General features: G+C 39.1%; 1 protein-coding gene across 1 annotated transcript in view; it reads right to left on the reverse strand.

Moving 5' to 3' along the window:
• The window catches only part of CFAP58 (cilia and flagella associated protein 58), a 108071-nt gene that overhangs the window by 63976 nt on the left and 23909 nt on the right, over positions 1 to 20186 (reverse strand). Inside the window, exons 9-11 of the mRNA XM_081543204.1 lie at positions 17223 to 17305; positions 13059 to 13250; positions 225 to 386 (exon numbers count right to left, since the gene is read on the reverse strand). Coding sequence (XP_081399330.1) covers positions 225 to 386; positions 13059 to 13250; positions 17223 to 17305 — 437 coding nt within the window. The remainder of the gene's footprint in view (positions 1 to 224; positions 387 to 13058; positions 13251 to 17222; positions 17306 to 20186) is intronic.

Consider the following 20186-nt stretch of genomic DNA (forward strand, 5'->3'; position numbering starts at 1 on the left):
TACATAATAATTAAAACCAGGGCCACGATCTTCACATCCGATTAAACTGTGTCATTTCCATTTCAAACAATCTGACAGTTCTGCATAAACTGATCTTCTCTTTCAGGTGAATTCCCCAATTTCTTTCTCAATCTATTGTAAATTCTGCTATTAGGGTAACAGAAACTGCTTTAAACCCAGCATGGGAAGGGAGCAAAATGTAAAGACATAAATAGATTCTTTACCTGAGCCTCAACCAGATTTTTACTATACAGATTCCTGTCTGACCTCACAGCTTCATACAGGTTCTGTTGCTGTTTTAATTTAGTCTCTGATTCAGCGATTTTTTTCCTATAGTCAAAAATCTGCATTTCACGGACTTTTATGTCTTCCATGTTCATGAGGACCTGGAGGAGAAAGAAGTAATAAAGATGGTTAAATAGCCCATCTGTGGTTGTTGGTTCAAGACAAACAGAGATTTTGCATCTCAGGGTAGTGAGCAGAAATGCCAGCAATCAGAAAATCTGACTGTGGCTATAATCACTGCGGTAAACACAGAAGTTCAGCCCAGGTGATTAGGAGCAAACATATACTTATCTACAGCACCATTCTGCTCAAACATGAACGTTTAGCACAGTTATTCTGTGATCACAAGACAGACAAGAAAATAAAGAAATTCTTCCAATTCTGAAAACCTCTCGACCACCCCAACCACCAAAAAAGGAAAGGAATTTCTAAAAAAGCACAAGCTTAAAAAGATCTTAACACAAAGCATTAGGAAGGGTAAGAGATAGATCAGCTGTTTGGCCACAGTCATGGCTTTATAAGGTTAACCACAAGAAAGAAAAGTGACCTCTGACATGGATAGCAATCATAACACTGTCTTTACCAATGTCAAACTCACTCCCATCAGGGAAACCCAAAAGACTTCATAAAAATATGTGTTCTACTGTGTGTAAAACACTTTGAGGCAGATGAGATGCAGAAATAGCTGCCTCTTTTTTTGCAAGTATGGAAAACCGAGACCCAAAATTCCACCGTGAGCCAATGCTTCTCAACAAGCAATCCATACAGTAGAAATGACATCATCATGACTCTCAGCTGCAACGGCCACAGAAATTGATTTTCTAAGGACAAACTTCTTCTAAAATTCCTTAAGAAAAAAAAAATTTGCAAGCAAAACTGGTTGAATGAATGGAGCTTATGCTTTAACAACAGCTAGAACACACAAGGAGAAAATTCTTAAGAATATTTCACTGCATTTCAGTGGAATTCTCTTAATTAATGACTGTAGTTGAAGGAAATTATCAGAGAAACATGACAGAGAAAGAAGGAAGGGGGTGCACTTGAAATAACACAGCCAGGGAAGCTTCATCGAAAGAAGAGATATTTTACCTAGAACCTAGCTAAGTCAAAAAGGACTTAGCTCTTTGTCATGCTGATATTATGATTCAGATTTCAGATACCTGTGAGCATCATGTTCCCAATCCCCAGTCATTGCAGCAGTGAATCCTTTTACTCTACTTGTAGAATTAGTATTCCAGAAAATATATGCTAAGAAATCCTCTTCTAATGTTTCCCCAACAGAGTTAATGATGGCTGGTGTTTAATATATTTCCCCTTATATCTTTAAATATTGAAAGAAGTATTAGTCGCTCAGTCGTGTCCAACTCTTTGGGACCCCGTGGACCGTAGCCCACCAGGCTCCTCTGTCCATGGAATTCTCCAGGCAAGAATACTGGAGTGGGTTGCCATTCTTTTCTCCAGAGGAATCTTCCCAATGCAGGGATTGAACCCAGGTCTCCTGCATTGCAGGCAGATTCTTTACCATTTGAGCCACCAGTGAAATCCAATATCTTTCAAAGTTTTCTTAGATTTATATTTAAGGAAGGATGGAATCAAATTTTAATAAATGCTTTTTTAGCATATATTATTTTGCACTACACTATCAGTTCTATTGATCTGATATACTTAGTAACAAATGTCTCCTTTTACAAGTACTCTGATTTTATTTCTTTATTCATAGTCCCATATGCCATAATTCTAAATAAGTGCATAAATGGGAAATAAACATTTATTTTCTCTTCCTTATTTACTTGAATCTTCTCCCTTCCACCCACATCAGTCCCTCATTGACATAGGAAGTAACCAGGTTAACGATCCAGTATGTGTTCTTCCATATTTTTCTTTGAATTCTGCGTATTCTATTTAGGTCTACTAATGTCATGATCATAATAGCAGATAATATTTCTCAGGTATTTTCTATATACCAAGGATTTTACAGGTATTAACTCATTTAATCTTCACAAAAATCCTCATAGATGTGCATTATCATATCCCAATTTTACAAATAAGGAAACTGAAGTCAAAAGAAGTAATGTAGTTCTCAGCCAGCCAACTAGTGAATATACAGATACAGGGGTTTGTTTTCCTTTTGCTTTCTGAATCTGGTCTTTATTTTTCAGCAGAGTGGGGTCCTCTTATATATTTCTACGCACCTTGCTTTTTATACTTCATGGGAATCAGGTAGAGTAGCTCTAATTCATTCCCTTTAAAAGGGGCACAACGGCCTACAGTGCCGGGGAACCCCTCCCGTCTGACGGGCATTCACTTGGTTTCCATTGGTTTGCTACTCTGAACCATGCTACAATAAACACTTTATACATGTGTCCTTATGCACTTGTTCTTTTACTTCTGATGGATTCCCAGAAGAGGAGTATGTGGCTCAAAAGATATTTTTAACTTTAATAGACACTACTAGATTGCTTTCAAAACTGGCTGTAACATTTTACATTTTCATACCACCAGCAATGTGGTTTCAGGATAAACCCACTTTGGTCATACTGGATGATTCTTTTAATGTACTGTTGAATTTGGTTTGCTAGAAGTTCATTTAGGATGCTACATACATATTCATAAATGACCTAAGTCTATAGTTTTCTTTTTGGTTCTATTTTAATATCAAGATTTCAGCCAGTTTCATAAAGTGAGCTGAGTACCCTTTTGTTAATTCATTCAACCACTCACCTATTTATTCATCCTTTCATTGAACATGCATTGAGGACCCATCTATGGCAGGCACTATAAAAGCACCAGTGATGTAAAGAAAAATAAGATGCATTCCTACCCTCAAATTCACTTCTAGTGAGTGACTCCACTGTAAAATGATAATCAAGGAATGGATGCAACCAATAATCTGAGATATGCACAGGGTTTTATGAGAGAATTAAACACTGGGAGGGCAGTAGGGTGTTCACACACATCTTACCTAAGAAGTTAATATTTGGTATTTACATGCTGCTGCTGCTGCTAAGTCGCTTTAGTCATGTCTGATTCTGTGCGACCCCATAGACGGCAGCCCACCAGGGTCCCCCGTCCCTGGGATTCTCCAGGCAAGAGCATTGGAGTGGGTTGCCATTTCCTTCTCCAATGCATGAAAGTGAAAAGTGAAAGTGAAGTTGCTCAGTCGTGTCCGACTCTTAGCGACCCCATGGACTGTAGCCTACCAGGCTCCTCCATCCATGGGATTTTCCAGGCAAGAGTACTGGAGTGGGGTGCCATTGCCTTCTCCGGGTATTTACATAATTTGTGAAAATTACCTCTTCCTTCTTATTCCTTGATCATCCCACCCAAGGACTCATTCATCCCCAAGCTTTATCCAAGGCCTGGAGTTTTTGTTCATTATCATAGCAGAAGGCACGGGTTAGGTCAGTAAAGTAATGCCAATCAGTATTACCCACAAGACCAACACAACTCTGTAAAGCAATTATCCTCCAATAAAAAAATAAATTAATAAAAAAAGAAAAAGAAATAAAGAAATTCCAACAGAAAAAAAAATTACCCCCAAGAATACATAATACATTTTCTAAATTCATTTTCTTTGTAAAAATTTTACATAGCCTGGGAATTATCTGATTCTTAACAGTTTGAAGGAACTCAATTCTAAAATAATTAGGCCCCCAGTGGCAACACTGGAGCTAACTCTCTTTCAGATGTTTTGGTGGCTTCCATGGTTATTAATCTTTCTATGGTTTCTACTTCTCCTTGAGTCAAGCCTTGATGTGTGTACATATTTTCAAGAAAAATATCTATTTCAACCAATCTTTCACATTTATACAACCAGAGTTGCACAAAGTATTTTTTTATATTTATTCATTCATTTATTTGGCTGCACCAGGTCTTAGTTGCAGCACGTGGGATCCTCAATGTTCAAGCATGTGGGTTCTTTAGTTGTAGCATGCAAGATCTTTTATTTGCAGCATGTGGGATCTAGTTCCTTCACTAGGGATCAAACCCAGGCCCCCTGCATTAGGAGCATAGAGTCTTAGCCACTGGACACCAGCGAAGTCTTTGTACAAAGTATTTTATATTATTTTGCTGTTTTATTTGTATTAATTGCCATCACCCACTTTGTGTGGAAAGAAAATGGCCCAAGGTAAGAATATATACAGACTCAATGATGAATGGCTTGTATTGTTGGTTAGGGGGCTTGAAGGAACAAAATTAGAAAACTTGAGAAGAGGAGGTCTGCAGAAGAGGCATGTGGGTAGATCTGAAATGAAAAGACATTTCACTACTTCTTCCATGGTCTCTTTTATCTATCCCTTTAGAATCCTTGAAAATGAGTAGCAGGTGGCCTTTTAAGGTACCACCTAGCAACTAAAATGTTTAAGTTAGGAACAAATGGGAAACCTAAATAAGGTATCCATTCCTGGATCTGTTACTTGTTTGATTTTTTAAAAGAAAGACACTATCTTAGCCCCAAATGTAGCCTTTCTATGGACATGACCACCCTCGTTGCGGTCAGTGAAATGAATAGATTGAAAATACTTTGAACAGCATCATCAGCATTCAGAATATTAAGCAGCACATCAGAGAAAAGAAAAAAATTGCTTGTTCAATCACTTTGAGAAATATTACAGCAAGAATAATCCTTTGCACAGACAGAATAATGCTCCAGAGAAAAGAAGTAGCCAAGGGCATTTCTTTCTGGGGCACCCAGCTAGCCGGGTTCATCTTTTTGCAAACAACAGTACACAAAGTCAAACTTGTTTCCAGATTCTTGAAGCTGGGAGTAATAGGAACCCATCACGATACCAAAAAGATCAAAGGTTATTTCGTTTAAATGACAGCAAAAATTTTAAAAGTATAGAAACAAAGGGAAAAGACAATTCACAAAGCAATTTAGTTCTAAGTGTTGAGTCTCAATTTGTTTTGAGGGAGATCATTTAAACCAATGCCACACAGAGGTTCAAATCCTGAAAATGCATAAAATGTGCATAGTATTAGGTAGACACAAACCTTTCATCAGCAAAATGTCCCCAGTTTAAAAGGATATATCAGAGAATGCAGAATGCCAGCTATGGGTCTGGAGCTTCATTAGTTGATTATACTTTAGATACCTCAAACCAACTCTGAGATAAATCACATCCAAATATAGAGAGTTTTATTACAGCCAGAGGGTTGGAGAGCCTAGCATGTGGAGGCCTACTTCAGAGGAGACCAGAAAATGCTTACAGTGCACTATGAGGGTACAGTCTCAGTTTATAACCTACTACCTTTTCTTTTTCTGTTAAAACAACCTGCCAATAGAAATAATAGTGAGATAAAAATCAATAACGTGTGTAGGAAATCTGCAGCCATAGTCAAAACATCATATGTACTAAGGCAGGAAGAGAAAGTAGGTCACTGAATTTGGGATCTTTTAACTGTAATTGATGAAATATCAGTATAATAAACTTTTAAAGTAAGTTTTTCTGACTTGGTGTCAATGGTTTGAATGCTGACAATGCCTTTACTTCCATAATAAAACTGGAAAACTCATTCTTAAAAAAAAAAATCTTTGTGCCCAGTCATGTGAAATTTTAAGTCTTCTATATTTGTCTTGCTTTCTTATTTTATCTTCTATCTCAAATTCAGGGAGGCATATCTATTTTTCTATCTGTTTTTAATAACATGTTATGTAAGAAATGAAGGCTATAATATCTACCTAGGAGGGCTATAATGAGGATAAAAGTGAGAAAAATTATATTTATGCCATAATATAAGTACCAGGCATATCATAATTTAATCATTTAATAAATGTTAATATACTATCATGGTATGTTAACATTATGTGATATTATATAATATTAGCACTTAAAAAACCAATTTGATTTTTTTCTATGGATCAAATTCTGTTCTCCTCCAGGAAAAGAGTGATCCATGTACACTTATTTCATTATAACATGAAAAGCTTATAATTTGTGTATGTCCCCTTAAAGGCTCTCTCTAGAGTTCTACCCTATTAAAGATGCTCTGTATAAAAAAACTCCAAATTAATATTGAAGAAACAGAAACTTCATTTTATTACGAAGTACCCATTCAGTGAATGATATTTCTTTGATCAACTTTTGCTATCCTCACTTACTTCTAAATCCTTGAAAGCACATTATTATTCATTTCTTGGAACCTCTGTCTACAAGAGCTTTGCTTGACATTGTTATAAGGCAAATAAGCTGGGAGCTAAGAAGCTTGTCAGTAGGAATTCATTGTGAAAAATGCTTTTCAGGATATAAGAAGCCTGGGAGGGGATAGCTAGAAGTTTAATGTTTAGATTGAAAAAGAAGGGGGTCCTAAAATGAGTCAAATGCATAATGTGCAGAATGTTACCAAGTTTTAATCATTAACTAGGAATGATCTTACCTCAAATTTATAAAAGTCTAGAAAAGAGTAAATATGGTGGACCATAACTTATAATTGGGCTTATCTAGTAGCTCAGTCTGTAAAGAATCTGCCTGCAGTGCAGGAGACCTGGGTTCGATCCCTGGGTCAGGAAGATTCCCTGGAGAAGAAAATGGCAACCCACTCCAGTATTCTTCCCTGGAAAATCATATGGACAGAGGAGCCTGGTGGGCTACAGTCCATAGGGTCACAAGAATTGGACACGACTTAGCAACTAAACCACCACAACTTATAATGCCACTCTTGGTGCCTCCCAATTTAGCCGAATAACAAAATTTATACTGCACCAGAGGAAAGACCATGAAGATAAAAACTGCTGAATATATATTGTGTAAAATTTCTAGTGGGAAGCTGCTGTATAGCCCAAGGAGCCCAGCTCAGTGATGATCTAAAGGGGTGGGATGGGGTAGGGGGAGGCTCAAGAAGGAGGGGATATATATACACATATAGCTGACTCACTTTGCTGTACAGCGAAACTAACACAGCATGGCAAAGCAATTATACTCCAATAATAAAAGAAAAAAAGTCCAACTATAAAGAATAAGTGCTGAAACACTATAGTAGCTTGTCATGGCTCCATGAATATTTGCTCCCACCACCTCTATGGGAGGAGTCTACTTGCCTTGTTGTTGAGGCTGGGCCTGGATATGTGACTTGCCATAGCTGATGGGGTGTCAGAGAACATTAGGCAAGTAGAGACCCATGAACTGTGCTTGCATGGTTGGGTCTGTCCTTCGCATTCCTTCCATTCTCCATGAGAACAGTGTGCATCTCCTGGAGGATGAGAAGCACACAGAGCAAATCTGGACCCAACCCACAGCCCCAGGCCGAGCCCAGGCAAGCTCAGCCCAGATTAGCTGACCCTTGTCAACTGCAGGTGTGTGAGTGAGAAATAAGTGCTTGTTTTTGCATGCTGGTGAGACCTGGTGGTTGTTTATTATGCAGTAACATCATGACACATGTTGACTGAGACAAACACATAAGGAAAGGCTTGGGATTCTGAGCCATCCAATTCTTGCACAAAAAGGGATCTCCTTCCTCATTTGCAAATGCCAAGTTAAATTAATAAAATGTAATGTAGGGCTTTCAGCAGCTTAGATTTTACCTTTTTTTTCCTTCTAAATAAAAAGAATCAGAAAGCAAATGTTGACACTGTTTTTGCAGCCCAGAAGGAAGAGGAGATCAGGCCAGAAGTCACTCACAGCTAAAATTGCCAACGATAATTCAGATAACATTATCCATCATGGCTGCTGCTGTTGCTGCTAAGTCACCTCAGTCGTGTCCGACTCTGTGCGACCCTATAGATGGCAGCCCACCAGGCTCCGCCATCCCTGGGATTCTCCAGGCAAGAGTACTGGAGTGGGTTGCCATTTCCTTCTCCAGTGCATGAAAGGGAAAAGTGAAAGTGAAGTTGCTCAGTCGTGTCCGACTCTTAGCGACCCCATGGACTATAGCCTACCAGGCTCCTCCGTCCATGGGATTTTCCAGGCAAGAGTACTGGAGTGGGGTGCCATTGCCCTCTCCGTCCATCATGGCAACCTATTTCAAAAGAATTTAAAGGAGAGCAGACCCATAAGTTTAAGAAACTTTAGTCACTCAGTCATGTCCACTTTGTGACTTCATGGGATAAACAGATTACTGAAGAAGAATTTGATATAGATAACTAAAAATAAGTCTTTGACTAGTTGATTCAGTTGTCTAATTATGCTTTCCATTCACTCTTTCAAAATAGATTTGAATACCTATTTAATGAATAATTAACATAAAGAGCTCAAGAAGACTTGCCCTCAAGGAACTTGTAAGTGGCATGAGGCACACTCAGAAACGCAGATATGGTAATAACATCAGATTTCTTCACCTGCCAGAGAGGGGAACCAAGTACAGATGGATTAGAAAACATTTTAAATAAAGCTCCTGTAAGGTTTTATTGGTCCTTGACTAAAGGTCATGGGTTTTTAATATTTTTTTCTTTGGTTCAGGATACTCAAGTAATACATATTCATTTCAGAAAATTTGAAGAACACAAAAAGCACAGAAGAGGTAAATTAAAAACAATCTGTATCCCTACTACTCAGAAATACCTAGTTTTCACATGTTGATCCATTACCTTCTACTGTTTTTCCTATTAAAAAAAAAAAAGGAACTACACTTCGACTTTTTCTTCAGAGAGTACTTTTGTTTATCGTTGTGGGTGAAACAACATACACACACACGACTTTCTCCAAGAGCAAGTCTATGGGATTTCTCCTGTCACTGATTTTGCCAGAAACATGCTCAATCTGCATGTACAGTTCTTTCTTCATCTCCAGAAAATATTTTCTGTTACATCTTTGATTTGGGGTTCAGTTCCTCCATCAGAGACCAGCAACCTATTGGATGCTTTTTATTCCCTGTCCTTATCTCTTATCCTCTCTTTGATCATTTTTGTCTTTTGTTTCCAACTATATTCTAAGAGTATGAAGAAAACCTTGGAAGAAAAGCTATGACCAACCTAGACAGCATATTAAAAAGCAGAGACATTACTTGGCTGACAAAGGTCCATCTAGTCAAAGCTATGGTTTTCCCAGTAGTCATGTATGGATGTGAAAGTTGGACCATAAAGAAACCTGAGCACGGAAGAACTGATGCTTTTGAACTTTGGTGTTGGAGAAGACTCTTGAGAGTCCCTTGGACTGCAAGGAGATCCAACCAGTCCATCCTAAAAGAAATCAGTCCTGAATGTTCATTGGAAGGACTGATGCTAAACTGAAGCTCCAGTACTTTGGCCACCTGATGTGAAATACTGACTCACTGGAAAAGACCCTGATGCTGGGAAAGACTGAAGGCAGGAGGAGGAGGGGACAACAGAGGATGAGATGGTTAGATGGTATTACCAACTCGATGGACATGAGTTTGAGCAAGCTCCTGGAGTCGGTGATGGACAGGGAAGCCTAGCGTGCTGCGGTTCATGGGGTCACAAAGAATCGGACACACCTGAGTGACAGAACTGAACTGAACATTCTAAGAGAACTACTCAGGTTTGCACTCTGCTTCACTGATTCCATTTTCCACATCAATTCTGTTCTTTACTAACTTACTAGCTTCAATGTGGATTTTAAATCTACCATTGCTTGCTTTGGGTTGGTTTGGGGTTTGCATGTGTTTTAGTCTCTTTTCAACCTTATCCATCACTTCCTTTCTGTTTCATCTTTGTTTTGTCTTAGAGGTAATGTCATCTTGGACTTATAACCCAGATGATAGTCCTCTGTCCTACCAGGATCATACTGTTCTTAACCACAACAAGAGAACATCTATAATCTTCATTTTGTGTGCTAGGAAGCCCAACATGACACTTAGTATATCTCCAAGAATTCTTCGAGGAATTATATTTCTCCTATTCACTGTGGTTTTGATTTCCTATTTTAATAGAATTCCAGATTCTTGATTGGCATTTTTCTCTGGCACATATGGTTCCTTTTCTAAGTGTGTTACCTCACATCCCACATCCCTCATCAACCCATCCCTGTCCCCACAAAGCACAATCCAGCCACAGGGTTGATGCAGACTGTCACCGAAGGTTGCAGGTACAGAGCACAGTAAAGAACTTAAACTTGACCATCGGAGGTCTCATGCTTAGCACTTCCTCAGTCATTCCTGCCCGGGGAAGTGGTGCTGTCTCCCAGAAGAGCCCAGCCTACTCTCTCATCTTCTCCTATCTCCCTCCATTTCCTGCTCACCACTGCCCCTCCCCTTCCCAACTGCAAGCAAGTTCAAGGGACTGTGAATTGAGGGCCAGGTGGATTTTCCTCAGTTCACCTCTACTGGCTTTAAAATTCTCATCCAATCTCTTTTCTTCTATGTTAGCATGGCTTTATGTCAACTGTAGTGTTTGATGCCATTAAAACTTTTCATCTCTGTTACTGACATTTAACAAGAAGTTGAAAATAGCTACATTCAAGTGCCACTTTGAACAAAAATTCTGGGCTGTTTATCTACAAATTAATTAATTTTTTTACTTGCTTATTATGAAATGTTTCATAGCATTTACTATGTGCCAGAGATCATTCTAAATACTTAACCGACATTACCTCATTTAATTTTCACTAACCATTCCATGAAATAATGACCTTGATCCTTTTTGTCTACACACAGATAAAATTTAGGTCAAACCATATAAATAATTTTGCATTTTGTTCTTATCAGATTCATATTGTGACCATGTTCCCCATTTAAAAAATATTTTTCAAACGTGTAATTTTAATGACACATGGCAAATTTGCACAATTTATTTTGAAGAATACTCTTTTATAAAAATCTTTGCATTCTTATTCTTCATACACTCAGTTTTTACAAAAGAAATTGTGGGGTCAAAAGGATAAACTTGGAACAACTCACTTTAGAAGGATATGAAAATATCAGTTTCATGACGTCTTCCCCCAAGTCCCTGGTATTATTCCTCAACTTCCTATAAATAGGATACATGAAAGGGAGCTTTCTGTTTCTGGGAATGAGGTACGTGTGTGTGAGAGAGAGAGAGAGAGAGAGACAGTAAAGAAAGAAATACGAGAAGGTGCCAAAAAGATAAACATGTTTTTAATAAGAAGTCCAGAGGTGACACAAGTTGCTGTAGCAACTGATACATGCTGTCAGGAGTTAAGTAAGAGAGAAAAATTGTAGTTGATAAATAATATTTTAAGAACTTGTGCTTAAATTATTTAGGTGAAACATTATGTAACCTTGCGCAGCTAAACATCAGAAACTGTGAAAAACAGTTACCAGCAAAACTTGGTACCAGTATCTCTCCTTCATAAGCAAACAGAGAGAAATACACAATCCTATATTAAAATCAGTGACAACAATCTTTTTTTATCACTCATCATCTATCTATTTGTTCAACCCAGTTTTGGTGCCTACTATTTACCAGCATTTACTGTGTGCTGGAAATGAAGAGAAGAATGAGGTAAAGTCCTTGTTCCCAAGAGCTCACTACAAACAAAGGTATAAATAAATAAGTACACTAGAAGATGGTAAGAGCTCTTCCAGAGATATCAACAAACCGAAGTGACTAGCTCTGCCTAAGGAGTTAAAATAGGTTTGACCCCAGACATGAGCATTTTATCTGGGTACTGAAGCATGAATAAGAGTTTTCCATTCAGAGAAAGGGGAGGAAAGGGCTTTCCAGATAAAACAAAGAGCTCAGCCTCTGTTACATAAGTCAGAATACATGAATTGCTGTGTCTTGCATGGGTTACAGATATGTAGCAAAATACTGATCCACTCTACCTATAGGTGGGCTACGTGGGACCTGGGCAGCTAGCATCCCTAGGTGAGCCCCTCTAGCCCTGCACAGGCTCATCCCCTTCATTCTCACATACTGTAGACATGCTATTTTCTACGATGCTGTGATGCAAAGCATGTTAGGAAGCACTGCCCCAGATTTCTGAGAGATGACTGAGGTTTGTAAGGCTGGGAGTAATAATAAGATTTCATTGGAATTTTTAACAACTCTGACAGTGGGATGGTAGCCAGGAGCGGCAGGAGACTGACTGCCAGGAAGGAAGATGTAGGAGGTTACAACAGATATACGTACAGATATAGTCTCTGTCTCACCAGATAGGGCCCTTCCCTTAGTAGGATCACACTCCTGCCCGAGGATATTAGGCTTGATCACGTAACTTCCTTTGATCATGAAATACGAGTGGACTGACCTTTTACCCTTCCTTTGCCAGCAGAAACTCTGAGGGCATATCAAAGGTTCACTATTACACAGTTTTCCCTCTATAAGAGGCCAGCACATCCCGACAGAGTTCATCTGCAATGAAGAGGACGTGAAGCAGAGCTGTGGCTGACCCTCAAGGCCATTAATGTGAACAAAACATAGATCTCTGTTGCTATAAACCACTGAGACCTGAGGATTATTTGCTACAACTTAATCTGACGGATACAGAGGCTAACAAGCTAGCCACATTAGAGAATATGAGTGCCTGAACTGACAACTAGTCCTCTCAGAGTCAGTAAATCAATCATTGGAGCTTCTTACATGATCAAGTTGCAAGAGAAACATGCTGTTTTACAATGACTTCCAACCAGGGGTGTGAGGATCACGGGGCATCTTTTACAAGGAAGACATGTCCTGCCAGGGATGGACTGATCACATGCATTTGTGTTCCTCCAAACTTACATTCTGCAGATATCTAATCAGCATTTGTCTACTCTAAATGGGCAGTAGCTGATTTGCTAGCAGAGCTTATTGCCCACTATCTTAAATCTGCATGTGAACCACAAGCTGCAATCTGAATAATCTGTCTTTGCAACAATGTGTGGCAATCAGAAATAATGCACTGATGCTCGACCCATACCATGGAGGACTAGCTTACCTTTTGGGTAAGGTCACTAGCTTCATTGATGTACCGATCTCGCTCCTTTTCCAGCTGAAAGATGATCTTTCTCTGCTTCTGAGCCTCCTCTTTGTAGTTTTGGATTTCTTCCTCCAGATTCCTCTTGGCTTGTTCATGGAGCTTTACCAGGTCTATCTGTTTCTGGGTTGCACTGACCGCCTTAAGCATATTCTGAAAATATGGACAGCACCGAAAAATGTTTGTGGGTTTTTGGTTAAATTTACTTGTTGCCTTAATCCTAAAATAATTAGGTGCATTGTTTGGGAGATGAATAAAAATAAGCATATTTTCTACAGATTACTAAGAGCTTGTTCTGTTAATTTCTCAGAGCACTATAAACACACATAAAAAGGCACTAAGAGACAACATCCCTAGGAAGTGGGCCTATATTGCTCCCATATTAGGAGTAGGAAACTGAGAATGAGAAGATAAGCTACTTGCTTACAAGTTCATGGGCGTCCCCGGTGGCTCAGCGGTAAAGAATCTGCCTGCAATACAGGGGGAGCAGGAGACACAGGTTCGATCCCTGGGTTGGGCACATCCCCTGGAGGAGAGCATGTTAACCCACTCTAGTATTCTTTACTGGAGAATCCCATGAACAGAGGAGCCTGGTAGGCTGCCGTCTGTAGGCTCACAAAGAGACAGACACGACTGAGCATGTACGCATGCACACACAAATTCACACACCAGGGGAGTGACAGAGCTAGGATTGGAATCCCAAGCCGGCTGACCCCATAGCCAATCTCTATTCCAATTCTAGCCTTTCGCTCGTGAAGTTAGAACAGCTGAACCTAATCATGTATCACAGGCTTTGACTACAAAATAAAATAAAAATCATCTTAGTAAAAATACAGATAGCCAGAATTAACATATCCAACAACATCACTCCTGGCCATCTGCTCAAAAGAACTGAAAACAGATATTCAAACAAAAACTTCTACATGAACATTCACAGCAGCACTATTCATAAGAGCCAAAAGGGGGAAACAACCCAAATATTCATCAACTGATGAATAAATAAACAAAATGTGCTATATCCATACAGTGGAATACTACTCATCCATAAAAACGAATGGAGTAGACACTACAACATGGTTGAAGCTTGAAAATATCATCCTAAGTGAAAGATGTCAGACATAAGAAGTCACATATGGTATGATTCCAGTTATATAAATATCTAGAATGGTCAAATCCACAGAAACAGAAAGCAGATGAGTAACTTCCAAGGATGGGAGGAGGGGAAAGTGGGGTGTGACTGCTTGACAGGTACAGGGTTTCCTTTTGGGTGATGAAAATGTTCTAAAACTACATTCATGATGTTTCACACAACACTGTGAATGTACCAAATGTCACTAGTGGCAAATTTGGTTTTGTGTGTATTTTACTACATTAAAAAAGAATTAACCTGTTTTTTTTTTAAAAAAACACAGATGCTCACATCCCAACTCCAGAGAGTCTGATTCCGTGGATCTGGCACTTATGTTTTTTTTTTGGAAAGCTGCCCTGGTGGTTTCTGATGCTACTACAATGGAAGTGCCTTGGGTTGGCCGCACAAGAAGCCAGGTTGTTCCTCTGGAACACAGAATTAATACAGTGCAACTCTGCAGCCATGCTCATGATGGACCACAGCATATCTGCTTCTCTAGCCACAGCTGAATAGACCCAGCGACTTCCAAAATAGAGCCTCTAGATTTTTATAACTCAGTAGAAGATGTAGACTCGGGAGCTGTTTGTTGGTGATAGCTTTTTTCTGCCATTTGGACAGGGAAACGGAGAGAGAGAGATGATTTCACTGAAAGACAGAAATGAAGCTATGACTCAGCTGGAAGTCTAGTGGTGGAGGGAGAGGGAGAGGGCTTGCATCCCAATAGTGGAAGGCCAGGTTTTCATCATTCCTGAGGCCCAGCTGTATCCTTAGGTTACATGTTGCTGTTTAGTTGCTAAATCGTGTCTGACTCTTTGTGAACTCATGGACTGTAGCCTACCAGGCTCCTCTATCCATGGGACTTTCCAGGCAAGAATACTGGAGTGGGTTGCCATTTCCTTCTCCGGGGGATCTTTCCAGCCGGGGTATCAAACCCACATCTCCTACACTGGCAGGCAGGTTCCTTACCACTGAGCCACCTGGAAAGCCCCTTGGGTTCCATGAGGCATTTCATAATCCCTTCCCAAATCTCTAACCAATACAGACCTGCAGTCAGGACTGAAAACCACTGGAATATAAATTGGTTTAAAAAAAAAAGATCATTAAACCTTGGTCGGATGACGACATGCTGCTGCTGCTGCTAAGTCGTGTCAGTCGTGTCCAACTCTGTGCGACCCCATAGACAGCAGCTCACCAGGCTCCCCCATCCCTGGGATTCTCCAGGCAAGAACACTGGAGTGGGTTGCCATTTCCTCCTCCAGTGCATGAAAGTGAAAAGTGAAAGTGAAGTCGCTCAGTCGTGTCCGACTCTTCGTGACCCCATGGGCTACAGCCTACCAGGCTCCTCTGTCCATGGGGTTTCCCAGGCAAGAGTACTGGAGTGGGTTGCCATTGCCTTCTCCGGATGACGACATAGAAAAATGGAAAAGGTCAACTTTACTTTCAAGTGCTGAATTAAACATTTGCTCTGTGAAAGAGAAACTCCTTTCAACACGACTCTGAGAGAACCAAATATATGAACATTGCTGCCTGTCAAAACTATGTCACTCATTCATTCAGTGAAGGTGGCATTTCAAGTCAGTGAGGAAAGAATGTATTATCAATAAAGGTTGACTGCACACCTGCAGAGGAGCAGGCGCTCTGTCAGACACTAAGGATGCAATGGCTGGGAAAGAAAAAAAAGTTTAAAAACTACCTGCCCTCAAGATGGAGCTGATATTGTCAAATCAAACAAATAAGTGTAAAATTAAAGTATTAGGTGTCCTATTGTGGCAGAAAATCCAAAAGCAGTTTACCAGAACATACAAAATATAAATGGATTAAATGTTGTATGTGTTACAAAAATTTTTTTAAAAATCTAAATCCAATAATAGTATTTATATTATTATTTATATGATATTATTTATATATTTATGGTATTTATAAATTCATAGAATAAAGGCACAGTTCTAGGATTAAGCTAAAAAAAAAATTAATGACTTTCTTAAGGAGTGCTCAGCATGTAAAGGTACCTAATCTTCTACTCTTTTCTGAGATTCCCTAAATAGTCTGCTCTAAGCTACAGGATAATCTACTTCATTAACATTTATTCATTTCTGGGAAACCTAAAGAAATGTTAAAATAATAAATATTAAAGTAACTTAAAAAAGTTGAAATGAATGAATATAGGCTGTATCTACTTCGATAAGATGAAGCTCTCTTGACCAAAAGCCAGCAGGCTGTCTGCTGTGGAAGCAGCCTCCCCACTCTACACCTGGCCCATCGCTTCATGCTTCATTCTTCCTGGGGGGAATTCTTGAGCAGGAACAGGTACCCTAGATCTTTGAATGTAGTTAATCTCCTAAGAGTGACTGTCAATGGAGGTAATCCTCTGGAAGGGGCTAGGAGAGGAAAGGGGGGTGGGGGCGGCGTCTGCCTTGACTGGAGGATTTCTAAGCCTCAAGCTCTCCCCAGCCTCTCCCTCAGCTTTGGACTATATCCGGCTCAAAGACTAGCAGGAATAAGCACCAGAAGCAGAAACCAAAGCCTCCAACACTCCGGAAAAGATGGAGGAAAGGTTAGAGACTCTTTGTATGGCCAACCGGCCAGCCTTTAAACACCTAAAAGTTAAAGTTTATTAGAACTCACTTGTATTTTCGGGATTGGCACAAAATTGCAAATTTTAGATATCAAAATCAGAAATCTTGATCAACTGCTTAGAGGCCAAATAAGACACCAGCCATAGAAACAGAAACCACAGGACTCTCTGAAATCCCCTGCTAGTTTATACGATAATTCTTCAAAGTCCCTTTGTGCTCACAGGTGATACTGTGGTTTCAATTCACAGCCAGTGAACGGTGGAGGTGGACAGCTGCTTGGAGGACAACTGAGCACTATTATTAGTTCTAATCTACTTTTGTTTGGCTCAAGAGTTTTCTTTCCCCTGCAACCGGTTACAAGCAGATATTATAGCACTAAAGAAAGACATTTATTCACCAGTGTTACTGTAACAAACTCACCTTATTCAATATGTCCCTTTCTCTCAGAAGCTCGTCCATCGCTTTCTTATCAAGTTCTGCTTGTTTCTTTGAGGCCTCCACCTCTAAACCACCAGAGAGAAAAACAATAATAAATATAAAGAGAGCCTGCCAAGAAAGAATCTGCCAAAGTGACGTGAAAACTGCTTTATATATTTATCTGTAGCTATCAAACTGCTTTCTATTTAGTGGTACGTGATCTTCATTATAACTCAGTGAGGTAAGTCTTCCCACCCCACTAAAGAGATGGAAACTGGGGCTTAGAGACCCATATGCCAAGGGTCTACAGCCAAGAGGTGACAGGGCTAAGGTTGGAAGTTGGTCTCTCTGACTCCAAAAAGTCCTTGTAGTAGTTATTTAGTCCCTAAGTTGTGTCCGTCTCTTCTGTGACCCCATGGACTGTAGCCCTCCAGGCTCCTATAGACATAGGATTTCCCAGGCAAGAATACTGGAATAGGTTGCCACTTCCTTCTCCAGGGGATCTTCCTGACCCAGGGATCAAACCCATGTCTCCTTCACTGGCAGGCAGATTCTTTACCACTTTGATGCTAGGGAAGCCCCAAAAGTCCTTGCTCTCTTGAAATATTTTTTATTATACAAGTAATTAGAAACACAGGAAGAAATTGGAAAGTAAACAATTCTAAAAAACAAACTAAAGGGAAAATTTTTTAAAAAATCAGAGTCTAGGAGGGGACATATGTATACCTGTGGCTGATTCATGTTAATATTTGGCAGAAACCAACACAACACAATACTGTAAAGCAATTATCCTTCAATTAAAATAAACAAATTTATTTTAAAAAATCACAATCTACTTAAGACTTTGATGTGTCTCTTTCCTGACATTTTCCTATGCAAATACATGTGTGTATACAAATATATTTATATACCACATACACCAAGAGGTAGCCATAACACACATACAGCCTTGTAACTTGCTTTATAAGTAACCAATATAAATAAATACCTTTCTATAATATAAATGTGTATCTACATCAGAATGTTTAAAGACTTCATATTTCACTGTATAAAAATGTTTAATTTATTAAACCAATCCTTATCTTAACATTTAAATTGCTTCTTTTTATTTTTTGTTTTGCAATTATAAGCAATAATCCTATGAAAGTTCCTGCTCATTTGGCCATCTAGGAGAGGAAGTCCTGAATCAAAAGTGATTTTCTTTTTAAAGACCTTTTTCTCCAGCTGCCGAATTTCTCTCCAAAAATTAATAGCAGTTTAAATCCACACCCAAACTAGAACAGTTATTACCATTCTCCTTGATCTTTGACAACCTGATAGCTTTTTCTAAACCAGTATGTCTATATTCAATTTACATATCTTTGATTGGTAGTGAAGTCGACTACTTTCTCATGTTTCACGATCAATCATTTGTTTTCTGTTTTTCAGATTGCCCACACTATCCCTCTGCCCATTTCTCTCATGAATTATTTACCTTTTTGTGAATTTGAAAGAGCACCTTATATATATTAATAATAAGGATACTAATTCTTTGGCAATATTTTAGTCAATTTGTCTTCTTATACAGAGTCTTTGGGGGCTTCTCTGGTGGCTCACTGGTAAAGAATCTACCTGCCAATGCAGGAGACACGGGTTCAATCCCTGGGTCGAGACGATCCCTTGGAGAAGGAAATGGCAACCCACTCCAGTATTCTTGCCTGGAAAATCCCACGGACAGAGTAGCCTCGCAGGCTACAGTCCATGGAGTCACAAAAGAGTCGGGCACGACTTAGCACCTAAACAGCAATAGAGTCTTTTGTTGCCAAAAAAAAAGAAAATAGCTTTAATTTCATTAAATCTCTCCATCTTGGCTTTACTGTTCCTACATTTGACCTTAATTTTTTTCCCAAAAAGTAGTTTATTGTCTTACTGTCATTTTCTTAATAACCCATACTGCAAACTGGTATGAAACAACACCTTTATCTTAGATGATAATCATGGGTCTTTTTGTAGCCTTTCCAATCTTTTCCATTGATCTGTTTATTCACGCATTTTCACCAAACTATTAGATTACTAGAGCTTTAAAATACATTTAAACAACTGGTAAAGGCTAATGCTCCCTTCTCACTCTTCTTTTCCAGGATTTTATGGCTATTGTCACCTGTTTATTCTTCTGGAGGAACCCTAGAATCAGTTTTCAAGTCCCAAGTAACATAACTCACCGAAACTTTTATTGGAAATATTAAATGTGCAGATTAATTTGGACAGATTTATATCTGTATCATATTGAGTTCTCTCATCCAGGAACTTGGTGTATTGGTCCATTTTTCAAGTCTTCCTTCACATCCCTCAAAAGAATTCTGTAGTGTTTTATATATATAGGTCTTACAGATATTTTGGTAACTTTATTCATAGATATTTTATTACTTTAGTTGCTATTGTGAAAGGAGGGGTCTTCCATCATACATTGTAACTGACTCTTTGTAGGAAAGAAAGCCATTGATATCTATATATTTATTTTATAACCTGCCACCCTGTTGAACTCCTGTTATTTCTGGCAATTTTTCAGTTCGCTTCTTGGATTTTGTGGCAGGAAATCATAACATATGGGGGCCTCGTGCTCCTAACCATTATGTGCAATGCCACTCTCTGATAGGGCACATCAAAAGGAAGTGCTCCCTAAGAAGAAATAACAATGCTAACGAAATCTACAAAATAACCAGAAGAGAGAGCACGATGACTTCTTTAAACATGATTTAAGAATGAATAATTGGGGTCAATACTTAATGGAGAAATTTTTTCTGCACAGCTTAGAACTATTGCCTGCAAAAATACAGAAATTTTAACATGGGAGTCCTTTTGAAATTCACTAAGTCAATTACAAAATGTGCTCTACCAGTTCTACCTTTGTGTGTGTTTGTGTCTGTCACTGAAGATACTGGATTATAAACTCATGCTACACTGTAAGCATCCTGAGGGCAGGAACCT

This window comes from Giraffa tippelskirchi, chromosome 2 (genome assembly GCF_054371585.1).
Source record: "Giraffa tippelskirchi isolate mGirTip1 chromosome 2, T2T-mGirTip1v1.2.pri, whole genome shotgun sequence".
Taxonomy (NCBI): Eukaryota; Metazoa; Chordata; class Mammalia; order Artiodactyla; family Giraffidae; genus Giraffa; species Giraffa tippelskirchi.